At 34.9% G+C, this 13,893-nt stretch overlaps 1 protein-coding gene across 1 annotated transcript; it reads left to right on the plus strand.

Annotated features, from left to right (window-relative positions):
- Positions 1–1,931: 1,931 nt before the first annotated feature.
- Positions 1,932–6,145, plus strand: LOC149560272 (laccase-11-like). Its single transcript, XM_089827587.1, has 6 exons — positions 1,932–2,030; positions 2,751–2,902; positions 3,157–3,401; positions 3,491–3,619; positions 4,014–4,940; positions 5,503–6,145. Exons 1-6 carry the CDS (start codon positions 1,932–1,934, stop codon positions 5,631–5,633), a joined length of 1,683 nt encoding a protein of 560 aa, XP_089683713.1. The 3' UTR covers positions 5,634–6,145.
- Positions 6,146–13,893: the final 7,748 nt, after the last annotated feature.

The following is a 13,893-nucleotide window of genomic DNA, read 5'->3' on the forward strand; positions in this document are numbered from 1 at the left end:
CTAACTTAGCACTAATTAGACCCAAACTTGTAAGGCTAATGAATTGGATTTAAGTTGATAACTCATATTTGCATTACTAAGGTTAATCTAACATATGTTCACAAATATCAATTAAGAATGACAAAGACAAAGGAGATAAGTAATAATGAATATGTTAATTGATGCAAACTTTCTTTAAACAAATGATATATATTTCTAATATTCATACACAAAATGAAACTTCTAATCAAATTAAAGTAACTAAGACTTTGTAATAACTCAACGGAAGACATACACGGAATCTAAATTTCAAAAACAAGAACCTAACAATCTAAGATGAATAACTCATCCACCTAGGAACACATTTAAGATTGCTATTTGGAAGATTTTCTCAAATTCAAAAATAAAACTTAATAAGATTAATATTAACTCAAAATATCCTTCTATAATTTTGTTGCCTAAAGCTTTAAATCTTCATAACTTCAACTAGTTCATTTTATGGATCTAATAAGTATCTTGGTCAAAAGATATTTGTTGGCATGTCGACGTTTTAAAGAAGCATAAAGGCACTAAAGGTGGAAATTCATAATCGCAAGGAAAGAGACAAGATAAATGAAAGAATGGGTCAAATTAAAATACAAATGTTGTAAATGTGGGATCATTGTCAAAATTTTGTAAATAGGGGTATACCCCTAGATTACTCTTTGTATTTAAGGGAAGAAAATTCTCAAGCGAGATTGGAGGTTTTTCTTGACTCCGTTCTTTTCTACCCTTTTGAGCGGAGGAACATTGTAAATTTCATTAAAATTATTAAAATATTAGCTTCAGCCTTTTACCAATATAAAAAAAGTAGTAAAAATGAAATTATTCTATTAAATGTTTAATTATAACTATAAAACTTAATTATAACCAGAACATGATAGCACCTATTCAAGAACATCATCAAAAGCTTAACCCTTGCCCCTTAAAAAATGCTAGTGCTAATTTAATTTTTTTCAAAAAAAACTCAAGAAACCATGCTTCCACGTCAATTTGACACTAGTAATTATGATCATATGAAATGATTTGACTCCCGATGAATTTTGGTTAGAACTTAGAGCTTAAGTATTTTATTATACCATAGAGAATCTCTTTTAATGGTGAGGATTACCATATGAGTGGTGTCTTCCACTCATTGACCACCTTTGAGATTACCTTCGTATTTTTAATCGAACTCAATTTTTTTTATTTTAAACAATTCTTTATTATGTGATTGCTCTTGTTTACCAAAACGATACGTGACAAAGATAATTTGTTAATCATTTGCATTTAATTCATGCACATAGGTCAATTCAGGCAGTGGTTACAACGTATTAATTTACTTGGAGCTCATCTGTTATATGAATCTGGCATTCTTGAAAGTTCATTAATCTAAGAAAGAGGTCTGCAATAAGAACAAGAAGAATCTGTTTTTAACGGTTGTCTCATATTCACAGACTTGCTTCAAATCGACTCTCAGCTGGTGGTCGACCTCTTTCAACCAAGTCATCTGGTCCAATTTCTAAGCTTCTGTATTTAAAATTATTGTTGCTCCTTCCTGGCCAAAAACATTGCTGTTCTTGCAGGCCACCAAAAATTGTAACGTATTCTTACATTTCATTTCATACATCTAAAACATCTTTTTAATGATTTCCCACAAAATTTTATATCTTTGAAAGGACTGATGACCTTCGGAGAACTAATTAAAAACATTAAGATGATCAGATCTTGCAGCTACTCAACATAAAATATGTGAGTAAATTGTTGCACGCTAGAGCCAACAACTGTTGCATTTTAGGGGGACGTTTGCTTAGAAGATCATGAAACTACTTTAGACTTTATAAATATTTCAAATCGCAATTGTTTTGAGATGTAGAAGGAGGAACTACCCTCTTGATTGTTTTCAAGCTGTACTGCTCTTAGAGAGAGCAGCTATGGACATTAAAACTGCCATATGCCTGGTTGTTATAATGTTTGTGAATGGTCTGCTTCCATTTGTAGCTCTGGCCAAAACAAGGAATTACAATTTTAATGTATGTATATGTATATGTATGTGATTGCAATGTTATTTTCAGGATGAACCTTCAGTGTTCTTGCAGTTGATATGAGAATGCTTGTGGAACAAATTATTTTGTATTTTTTTAATAGACATTTTGGATTTCTGAAATGTTGATAAAAAAATATATGCAGTTTGTTTCAGGAGTATTCTTGAAAATACAAGATGTACTTAAAATTGTATTTTTTTGTTCTTAACGATCATTAGTAGTGTGCACAGATTTTTCTTGTCGTTGTTTTGAATCATATGATATATCCCATAATCAAGTTGAAATGAATAGAAAGCGGATTTGTAGTGTTGAGAACTTATGTATACTATTAGCAGATTTCCACAATCTTTATGTAAATTACAAGTTCATTTATGAATTCAATTGTGTATTTTTTAGCATCAATGTTTTAGATCACACTATGTGATCCATCATCAGAATGAAAGAATGTAAGATTTGAAATAGCAAAAAATGATAGATCACTTAGTGTGATCCATGCTAAAAAAAATATAAACAGTTAAATCCAGAAACAAACTTTTTGTTCTAAGATCAAATCTAATGTTATACCATTAGAAAGACTTCAAATGTCAGAAACTAATCAAACTACATAGATGTTCTTGGAATTGCAATTTGTATATTTGCTTGACAAATTATTTTGATTACTCTTATTATTTCATGAGTTACAAACCTCATTTGACATCCTTATTTCAGATACAACTTCGGAATGTGTCCCGATTATGCCATACAAAGTCTATTGTCACGGTGAATGGGAAGTATCCGGGACCAACATTGTATGCAAGGGAAGGTGATAGAGTGGTGGTAAATGTGACAAATCATGTGAAATATAACTTCACTGTTCACTGGTATAGCTAAGAACATTGACACCACAATGTTTGGTTTTCTCATGCTTATTTTGCTACAAAGTTTCTTTAAAATATGGTGTAAGAAATGCATGTTACTAGCATAATGAATACGGTTTAGACTTTATACTGCTTGTAAACAGCTCACTTGTACAGCTAAAATATTGACCCAACGTTTGGTTTGCTAGTTTTTGTTGCATGTTTTTTCATAACCGTGTGAGATCTTCTTGTTGATGGTATGTTCATATGGTTTATAGGCATGGAGTAAAGCAGTTCAGAACTGGATGGGCAGATGGGCCTTCATATATTACACAATGCCCAATACAAACTGGTAAGAGCTATGTACACAATTTTACAATCAGTGGGCAAAGGGGTACATTGTGGTGGCACGCTCATATACTCTGGCTGAGAGCAACTGTTCATGGTGCCATTGTTATTTTGCCAAAGAGAAAAGTTCCTTACCCATTTCCCAAGCCTCACAAAGAAGTCACATTGATTCTAGGTAGGAAATGAATATTTATGAGTTCAAAATCCTTTAAGGAGACTATATTTTCAATGTTTTTCTTATATGTAATGGCTTAAAATTTGCAGGGGAATGGTGGAATGCAGATGTGGAGAGTCTTGTCAGTAAAGCTCAGAGCAGAGGAGTAGCGGTTAACACTTCTGATGCACACACTATTAATGGAAAACCAGGGCCCCTCTTCAGCTGCCCTACCAAAGGTTAGCAACAATTAATGCTAAGTGTATACAAACCTAACGATGATATGCAAAGTGACAGAAATTTGTGCATGTGAAAGAAGATCCAATTTATTATATTAAACAAATTATCATCAAATTAAACAAATTATCATGTGAAAGAAGATCTAATGTAGTATGTAGTGCTTTGACATTGCTTATTAAACAAATTATCATGTTAATTATCCAAAACAAAAGTTTAATAGTGTAACCTAAGATCTATACGTATATATCAAGGCAAATTTAAAATCAGGCATCTAAAATTACATGTGAACTTTTCTAATAGAACCCAATGACAAGTCAAAAACAAATATACTTTTTAAAACATGATAATATTGAGCCCTTAGCATTGATTTAAGTTTTGTGGTCTTTATTGCAGATACCTTTACACTGTCAGTTAAACCAGGAAAAACCTACCTTCTGAGGATAATCAATGCTGCTCTCAATGGCGAACTGTTCTTCGACATAGCAAATCATCAGATGACGGTGGTAGAGGTGGATGCATTGTACACAAAGCCATTACAGACCAAATCAATCGTGATTGCTCCTGGACAAACAACAAACGTATTGCTGGTCACAAACAAAAACACTGGCAGGTATTTCATGGCGGCCAGAGCATTTCAAGATGCCCCTCTGCCCCTAGACAATCAAACCGCAACAGCAATCTTGCAGTACGTAGGAACCACAATAAAAAACTCATCTTTTATCACAATGCCCAAAATTCCTTCCATTAACGACACCCTCTTTGCGGACAATTTGAGAAATTCTTTAAGAAGCCTCAATTCTATAAACTTCCCTGCAAAAGTCCCAAAGTCTATAGACCGCCATCTCTTCTTCACAGTAGGACTTGCAATTAATCCCTGCCAAACTTGCATAAATGGTACCCGTTTAGATGCCGCCATTAACAACATTACTTTTGTGAAGCCCACCATTTCTCTCTTGCAAGCACATTACTTCAACATCAGTGGGGTTTTTACACCTGATTTCCCTGATAATCCCACCGCTCCTTTCAATTACACTGGAAATCCACCAAGCAACCTAAAATCAACTAGTGGAACAAGGCTCACAAGGCTTTCATACAATTCAAGAGTACAATTGGTTCTTCAGGACACCAGCTTGTTGAGTGCGGAGAATCACCCATTTCATCTTCATGGCTTCGATTTCTTTGTGGTGGGAAGGGGGATTGGGAACTACGATCCCAACAAGGACCCTGCAAACTTTAATCTGGTTGATCCTCCTCAACGGAATACTATTGATGTGCCAAAGGGTGGCTGGGTGGCATTTCGATTCAAAGCAGACAATCCAGGCAAGTTCAACTCACTCAAAAATCTTTCCATTCTTAAATTATGTTTTGATTAATTTTTAAGATCAACCCCGATTCACCATCCTATGGGATCACATTCTCTAGAAGATTTTTCATTTTTGCTTTTGAATGCTGAGTAAATGTTTGTGACAATGTGGTTGTTGGTGTTGGTTGATATGTGTTTTATTACCAACTGAAATGCTTTTGAGTCAAAGCAATGAGGTCACTAGTATGATCACAATGATCTAGTGGAGGTCTGAATTTTGGTCACATCAATATTACTTAACTAACATATTATGGAATGAATTCAATCTTTTGGATGGAGTTGTTTTTAACTATATTCCTTATTAAAGTGGACATTTTAGATTGCACTTGCAATTTGTTATAGGAAGAACTTGTCTTTCATATCACATTTCTTTTAAACTACACTTCATAGTTCACTTTTTTTTAAAGAAGTTACTATTGACTTAGACCACGTGATTTATTTTCACTTTATGCATCCAATAAATTACTCTAAAATATTGAATATAAGAGACTAATGATGATATGTTGTTTTGAATATCAGGAGTTTGGTTCATGCACTGTCATTTGGAATTGCACACTACATGGGGATTAGCAATGGCATTTCTAGTTGAGAATGGGAAGGGACCCAACCAATCCATACTTCCTCCTCCAAAAGATCTTCCCACATGCTAAAATAATTTATTTTATGTAATGCCATTTGGATTTACACATCTCATGAGGCTTAGAGACGCCATTTCGAACCGAGAATAGGAAGCAAACCAACCAATTCTTATTCCCTCCACCTAAAGATCTTTCAAATTGCTAAATTATTAGATTTTACTCTTATGAAATAAAGATAAAAAGTTGTGCCATGATCAAAAGTATAGGCACATATATTTGTGTGTAAGCAAATTCTTATTATTTAAAATGTATAAATATAATTGTAGCTCAATCATATGAGCACAATTGGTGAGGATGATGTTAAGAGGAGATAATTACATCCACCAAGGTTCAAACCCCCCAAAAGGTAAGTTTGATCCAAGTTCAACACTTGGGTGAATTTGACATGGCTCCTTAACCAAGGAAGCTTCTAGTGATATATGCTTACTCATAACATTGTAATCCTCTATTAAAGGAAGAGAATGTCGATATTTATGTATGTTGAGATATTTCTATCAAAAGAATTTATAATCTTTTGTTTAAAATGAAGCTTGTTTTAAGTTTAATTACAAGATAAAAGTCTAAAATTAAGGATATGAATCTCCAAGGAAAAATGATTAGACTCTATGATTCAAAATTCTTTTTTTTTTTGTTGGTGAGAATTAACCCTTCCAATCTTCTTGATTGGATGATAATTTTAATATATTTTATATTACTATTTCAGTGTAAGATTTATAAACAACATAATATTTGAAAGCTTTAATGAATGTTACAATTTATTCAAATAAAATATATATGGGTGATAATTTATATCATGTGGTTTAAGCACCAACTACAAAGTTTCAACCTTACATAATATTTATAATAAAAAATATAATAAAAAGATATTGAGTAAGAAATATTTTTTTATATAATAATAATTGTATCTTTTTTAGTGTTGAACAAGATATAACACCATATTCTTCTTTTTTATTAGTAAGTGACGAGGCCTTGATAAATTTTATTAAATAAATAAATTTATAAGTAGAACTTTGTTTGATAAGTTCTCCCTTACTGGTCATTTACCAATAATTAATATTTTTTTTTAAATAGTGTTATATCTTGTTTAATACGAACTCCTCCTTAAACAAATTTTATATATTTTTATTAGACCATATAAAGGTAATTTGTAATTTGAAATCTTTCAAAATTTCATCTACAAATTATACTAACTTATTTTCTCCATAATTTATACATTTCACAAAAAAGGGTTGGGGGATAGAAGATCACCTCGTGAAAAGTTCACATGACCGCAATCGGAATCAAAGACTATTCATAAAAAAAAAACATAAATAGCAACCTTAGGTGGCCAAAGCAGTGTCTACAGAGGGTGGTGGTTCATCACGATCTTGAAAATCCCAATCATATTTAGGATTGGGGGGTGGGCTAAGAACAGTTCAACCATCATCAACAAGATCAATGGCAGCCTCTGCATCTTTTATCTTTGGCCATGAAGGAGAAATCTCCAGTTTTAGGTGAGGCCATTTCCTAGAAAGCACCCATTGAGAACTGGGAGGAGGAGCCAGGGACCAGCCAGAGCCACCATGGGGCAGGGAAGCTAAGCAATGGCTCTATCCACCATCACCACCGGTGGTGGGAAGCTTGGGAGAGCAGGGTGTGTGAGTTGCGACCTAAGGAATGACATCATAGACAATGCCCTTGAGGCATTGAGGTATCAACTGAGGCATCTGGAGGAACTCTGGCAATAGTGCAAGGGACATTGCCCTAGTGGTTTAGTAGCTCCTATAGGTGAGCCATCTCCAAGGCCACTTTGTTGGCTTGTACCTAAATCTGCATAATTACATTATTACAAATGCATGCCTTAGTGTACATAGCAATATTAATATCAAGAAAACTATGTATGAAAAGAACAAGATTCCTATCTTTCCATAGAGTGAAAAAAATATCCATCCTGAAAGTATGCCAAATTTGGGTGAATTTTTGAGGGATTCTAGAGGAATCGCCCAATATAACCATGTGCCAAGAAAAGGGTTCAAGCCTAACTGGCTTGAAAAGGTCATGAATCCAATGCCAATAATTTTAGGCAGACCTACAAAACTAGAAGATATGCATGATATAATAATAATTGTAACTTTTTAGTGTTGAACAAGATATAACACCATATTCTCCTTTTTTATTGGTAAGTGATGAGGCCTTGATAAGTTTTACTAAATTAATTAATTTATAAGTACAACTTTGCTTCATGAGTTCTCCCTTACTGGTCATTTACCAATAATTAAAAAAATTTTAAAATAGTGTTATGTCTTGTTTAATATGAAATCCTCCTTTAAAAATTTTTATATTGTTTTATTATCATATAAGAGTAATTTCTAATTTGAAGTCTTTCAAAAATTTATCTACAAATTAACATTAACTTATTTTTCTCCATAATTTATACATTAGCATGGGTTTATAACTTACATTATCTAATGTAGAATTTTATTTCCATGTATCTTTTTTTTTTTTTGATGAATAGTCATTTTCTATTAATAAATAATATACTAAGATTACAATTCACAAAAAAGGGTTGGGGGATACAAGATCACCCCATGAAAAGTTCACACGATCGCAGCTAGTATCAAACAGTGTTCATAAAAAAACATAAATAGCAACCTCAGGTGGTCAAAGTACTGTCTGTTGAGGGTGGTGGTTCATCATGATCATGAGAACCCCAATCATCTTTGGGATTGGGGGGCAGGCTGAGAATGGTCCAGCCATCATCAGCAAAAACAATAGGATTAGTGGTAGCCTCTACATCTTTTATCTTTGGCCACAAAGGAGAAATTGCCAAATTCAAAGACCATTTCCCAGAAAGTGCCTACTGAGCACTAGGAGGAGGAGTCAGAGACCAGCCAGAGCCACCACAGGGCAAGGAAGTTGAGTGGTTCCTCCATCCACCATCACTACTACTAGGAGAGCAGTGGTGGGAAGCTTGGGAGTGCGGGATGTGCGAGTGGTGACCTAAGAAATGGTGTCATGGACACTGGCCTCAAGGCATCAAGGTATTAGTTGAGGCATCTAGAGGAACTCTAGCAATAGTGCAAGGGGGATTTCCCCAGTGATTGTTGGAATATTCAAATATGGAAAGAGTACTTATGAGAAGGGGGGGGAGTGGGTTGAATCATAAGTATCACACTTTAGCCAATAAAACTTTTAACTGAAAGTAAATTGCATGCATGTAAATATATCAAGTAAACATGAAACTAAACACATGCATCAACAACACATAACACTGGAATTTGGTAACCCAGAAACCCTCTAGGAATAAGAAGGTAAAACTGGGTGGGGATGATACCCACAAAAATTACTGCAGCAATATTGTTCAACCACTTCTGATGGTCTGCCCTGTTAAAGGCTTTACACTATATTAATAGTGACCTGGTTAGAGGATTTACAAACACTTAACATGAAGTGTCACCCTGTTAAAGGATTTAATCACCTATTTAAAGGATCTACGAAATAGCTGTTAAGCTAACCTATCACCATAGGATTTTCATTCTAATACAATTGCTAGAAAGTATTAGGTACAATGAACCTGATAGATTACAATCCTTGATTGCTGAATGCAGGCACCTTTTCCGCTTTCTCTGATCTTGATCTTTTTGTGATCTAATAACCCTCGCTTCTGTAAATAGAATTCCTTGTGCACCCTTGTATGTCCACTCATACATTTACAATGAAATTTCATCTTCCTTATAAAGACATTTGAGGATTTAGGGTTAGGTATGGATCTACGATCCATATTCAATCTTCATTTTTCACTTATTATTTGCACTTCTTCTATTGGTTGCATGCCTTCATCATTTTCCTTATTGGCTGCATGTAGATTGCATAGGAAAAATAAAAGATTCGATCTCATCATTAAATCCTTCAGGATTTACCTTATGTCAGCTGTAAAAACTGTTTGCATCATACTTTGTGCAATTACAAACTCTTATGCTGATATACTGAGTTACTCGACTCCTGAAGTATTGCTGATACTCGGCACATGTTGTTTCCTGGATAGCTCGGCATCTAAAAAAAATGGTATCACTCAGCACCTTATGTTGCTCGGCATTTGTTAACACTCGGCACCTTGTGTTGCTCGGCACTTGTTAACACTCGGCACCTTGTGTTACTCGACACTTCACTCGGTATCTAATCTTCACTCGGTATCTGATCTTCACTCGGTATCTAAAAACTACTCGGCACATGAAGATTACTCGGCACCTAAAGTCTTTCCTAACTCAGCATCTGTTGTGGCTCGACATGCATGGTGTACTCGGCTTCAATGTGGAATGTGATTAAGTGTGTTGGCACTCAAGTGTCAAAAACCATTATGAGGTTAACAATCTCCCCCTTTGACATGAGTGACAAAAACACTTAACTGACCTTATAAGTACATTTACTAATCTGATTGGTATATACAAAGTTTAAAGAAAATTTGATCAAAATTTGTAACTTACAATATATACCTCAAAAATTTGGTAACTCCCCCTGAGTTGATTGTGCCTTCTCTGTATATCATGCTCCTCCTTTGTATCTTTTCTCATAATATCTGTATCTCCCCCTATTATGTCTATTTTCTCCCCCTTTTTGACACTTATGTCAAAGAGTGTTTAAGGGTTAAGACCATATTTAGCCAAAAATGTGTTATTTACCTCCATAATCATCCTGAGAGGTGCATCCCAATTGTTCAAAGCAATTTCCAGTGACTTATGCTAAATGGCAGTCTCAGCAGCAAGATGAATAAGTCCATCTGATGTAGAAAGATTTGGGTCTTTCTTGAGAACAGTTTCAACATATACTTTCTCTTTATGGAGTATCTCTAAATTTGGGGTAATGGAGGACTGGAGCTGTATTAATTTGGCCTTGATATTAGCCTCATCTGTTGTTAATACAGCTATTTCTTTGTGAGTGTGAAGCGATTGAGCAAAATGCTTCTCACTTTGTGCTGGATCATTTGGTAGTTGCATGCTTGAAATGTTTAAATTTCTTTCCAGGCTCAGTATCTTTTGGCTTGTTTCTTGTGTGAAGTATGAAAAATCACACAGCTTTTTGTATAATGAGAATATATTCTCAATTACCTCTTTCACTTTATCAATAAGCTTTGCCAATTCAACTTGTGAAAGTGCAATTTGACTTGATATTTTCTCATTCACTTTCCCTTGAAATTTTCTTTCTAACCATTCCATAAGTTTTGCATTTGTTTCTAGGTCTTCATTTGTCACCTGGTCAACAATATCTTTTAATTGCTCCATGATATACTTTGACTCATCTAGTGATTGCACATTGAAGGCTTCCATAAAGATGTCCTTAATCTCATATAGTGTCTACTTTTGTTTATACTCTTTCCTGAGTATTTTCTATCTTTTCCTCTTATTCAGTGCTTCTTGCACCTCATTGATTTGATCAATGGTTATTGTTTTTGAGTCATAGCCTGGTATGACTCTCCTCATCTAATTCAGGGTCTCCATAATGAAGTACCCTTGCAAATCTGGTAGTACTAGATGTTGGTACAGATATTTGCAGTGGCTGGTGTGAAGGAGTTCCCAAGGTAGGCAAATCTATTAATGCTTGTATTGCCTCCTGTTCTTTAGGGGTTTTCAATGTTTCCTCCTCCTTCTGTCTACCATGATCAATTATTGTAATCTTGGGAAGTGCACCTTGTGTTTATGCTGTAGGATCAGATGTAATAGTTTGTCCTGTTTGTTCTGTTCCTTTTTCTACAGTTGCACTTGGCTTCTGTATTGCAGCATCAACTATGCTTGTTGGCATTTGAAATTGACTACTAGTAGTTGTAGAGATGATAGAAGGTGTTTCTTGTGGATTCACCTTATCTTTGACTATACTTTCTACTAGTTTTTGCAATTCATCTATACTGACCAATACTGGATCTGCACATAATATTGCTTTTTGTGTAGATTGGTCAAGAATTCTTTTGAGATCTTCTGCAGTTAATGGATTGATATTCTGACCAGAAGTATCAGGAACATCAGTAATAGTTACAGTGTCTTCAGGTGAGATGGATGCTTGAGGAGGGCTAGAGGGTGGCAATTGTGTGTCTTGCACACTCTGATCTGGCTGCTGCTCTTGCTCAACTATTCCCATTATATCTTGTTTTTGTGTCTCTTCCTCCTCTCCATCTTTCTTTTCTTCTTCCTTCTTCTCTTCTTCTCTTTTCTTTTCTTCTTCTTCTTTCCTTTCTTCTTCTCTTTTCTTTTCTTCATCTTCTTTCCTTTTTCTCCTCTCCTCTATTGGTACAGCAGCTTCTTCCTTGTATTCTTCTTCAAGAAAATCTTCAATCTTTTTGTACAAGTTCTTCCATGATTTCATTGTTCTTTGAACAATTTCTTCCATCCTATTTTGGAGTATGAAGAATGCCCTGTATTTAGGTGTAAACCTATTATTGTGCCTTTTGACTGCATTCTTTACTTGTTCCCTAGTCAAATCTGGAAATACACTTGCTAGGGTTGATTCCCTCATCTCCTTCTCCATTTTCAAACAGAAATGCCATCTGTCTTCTACAATTTTTGACAGTTCTTTTGGCAATTGACCATCTAGTTCAAGTGGGGTATACTTGAACTGTGCCACCATTCCATAAATTTTTTCTTCTATCTTATTCTATTCTTCTTTAGTAAATTTACTGAAATCAACTTTATTTAAATTACTTACGTCACCATTTCCAAGCTTTTTACATAAGGCTTCAACTGAAGAGTGGCTTACCTTTTTAGATTGGTCTTCTTCATCAGTGTCAGGTTGAGCCACATATCTTCTTCTTTTCCTCGGTTCTTCTTGTGTTTCCTTGATTTGTTTCTTCTTTGTAACTTCCTCTTTGGCCTTTTGAGTGGAGGCCCTTGTTGATGCTCGTGTTGTTGGCTTTTGAGGTGATGGCGTGACAACTTTCTTTGATCTGGGCTTAGCTGGAGGCTGTTCTGTTGTCTTTCTCTTCTTTGGCTCAGCTTCAGTTGGTGCTTCCTTGGCTTCTTCTTCCTCTGCACCTTCTTCCTTGTCTTCTCCAAGACCTTGAGTTAATTCTATTGGCCCTTGTTCTTGCTCATCTTCATCATCACTATCATCTTCTTCTTCTTCTGCTTCTACTTCAATTTCTTTACCAAATTTCTTCTTAATCTTCTTTAATAATTTGTCTTTCTTCTTCAATGTGGAAGTAGTTTTTAATTCCATGTTTATCTTTGATCTTACCACATCATAAGTGCCAAAATGTGGAACACTTTTATCTGTTTCTTCTGCCAATAATGCAGTTATTGCTGCAAATGCCTCATCAATATTGATTTCATATCCAAATGGCCTTAGCCATCTTACCCTTGGTATCATTGCTTGAATATAAGTAAAATCAATGTCAACTAAGAAACATATATCATTAGTATGTTTTTCTACTAAGGAAACTAGTATCCTTGATCTTTGCTTCATGGATTTCTTGAAATCCTCAAAATAGCTTGTCATCAAGGTATCAAAATTTTCTCCCATTTGCTCTATATATTCATTGATTTGGGCAATGATGGTTCTGTCGTTTCTCCATGCCACTTTGCCAAAAGAAGGAAACTCATTCTAAACATAAAAGAATATGCAAACTAGAATTACTCCAAATTTGCATTGAGTGCCCTTTGTTCTTCTTATGGCAGCTAGGTTTTCATTGATTTGTTGTAGTTGCAATTCTGCAAGATCATAAGTATGATCTTTTTTCACCAATTTGTAGCCTACATCTATTGCAATACATGGTACACTGTTGAGTCTACTGGATTGGTAGAATTAATGGGCAATGACTCTAACAGCAAACTCAACTAGAGGATCGTGTATGGTATGAATTGTCATTCCTCTTTTGTTCCACTGAGCACCAGTATTCTTTTCAATAACCTCCTTTGATTCACTTCTCAGGGTTTTGTACCGATCTAGGGTTGGGTACCCTGTTACTCTATGTATGATTTTTTTTGTCAATTTGATGGGAGAATCTTCTAACCACAAATTTCCACCATGAATTATGCTCAGCACAAGTCTAATCCATTCTGTTTTGAATATGGTGGGAAAGCTTAAAACTTGGGTCAAACCCTTTTTTTCAACGATTTTGAATTCTTCTTTCAAGACTCCATCTACACAAAGTTTCTCATAGGCTTGTCTTATTTCCATTTCTCCTAGGGCTCCTATCTTATAGTTGTAACATTTTCTTACGTCTTGAACCATTACAACTTTTGGGGGAATATGGGAGAGAGCACCGGTTGGGTCATTTTTGTAGGCAACTTCAGGTATAGGATGGAAA

This window comes from Cupressus sempervirens, chromosome 4 (assembly GCF_028749045.1).
Source record: "Cupressus sempervirens isolate cs-2001-9-10 chromosome 4, ASM2874904v1, whole genome shotgun sequence".
NCBI classification, from domain to species: Eukaryota; Viridiplantae; Streptophyta; class Pinopsida; order Cupressales; family Cupressaceae; genus Cupressus; species Cupressus sempervirens.

Excerpts from the sequence above, each read along its gene's own strand:
- LOC149560272 (XM_089827587.1), top strand. The coding sequence starts at position 1,932 with ATGGACATTAAAACTGCCATATGCCTGGTTGTTATAATGTTTGTGAAT. Across the intron at positions 2,903-3,156 it reads TATAACTTCACTGTTCACTG|GCATGGAGTAAAGCAGTTCA; the intron begins GTATAGCTAAGA and ends TATGGTTTATAG. Across the intron at positions 3,620-4,013 it reads CTTCAGCTGCCCTACCAAAG|ATACCTTTACACTGTCAGTT; the intron begins GTTAGCAACAAT and ends TCTTTATTGCAG.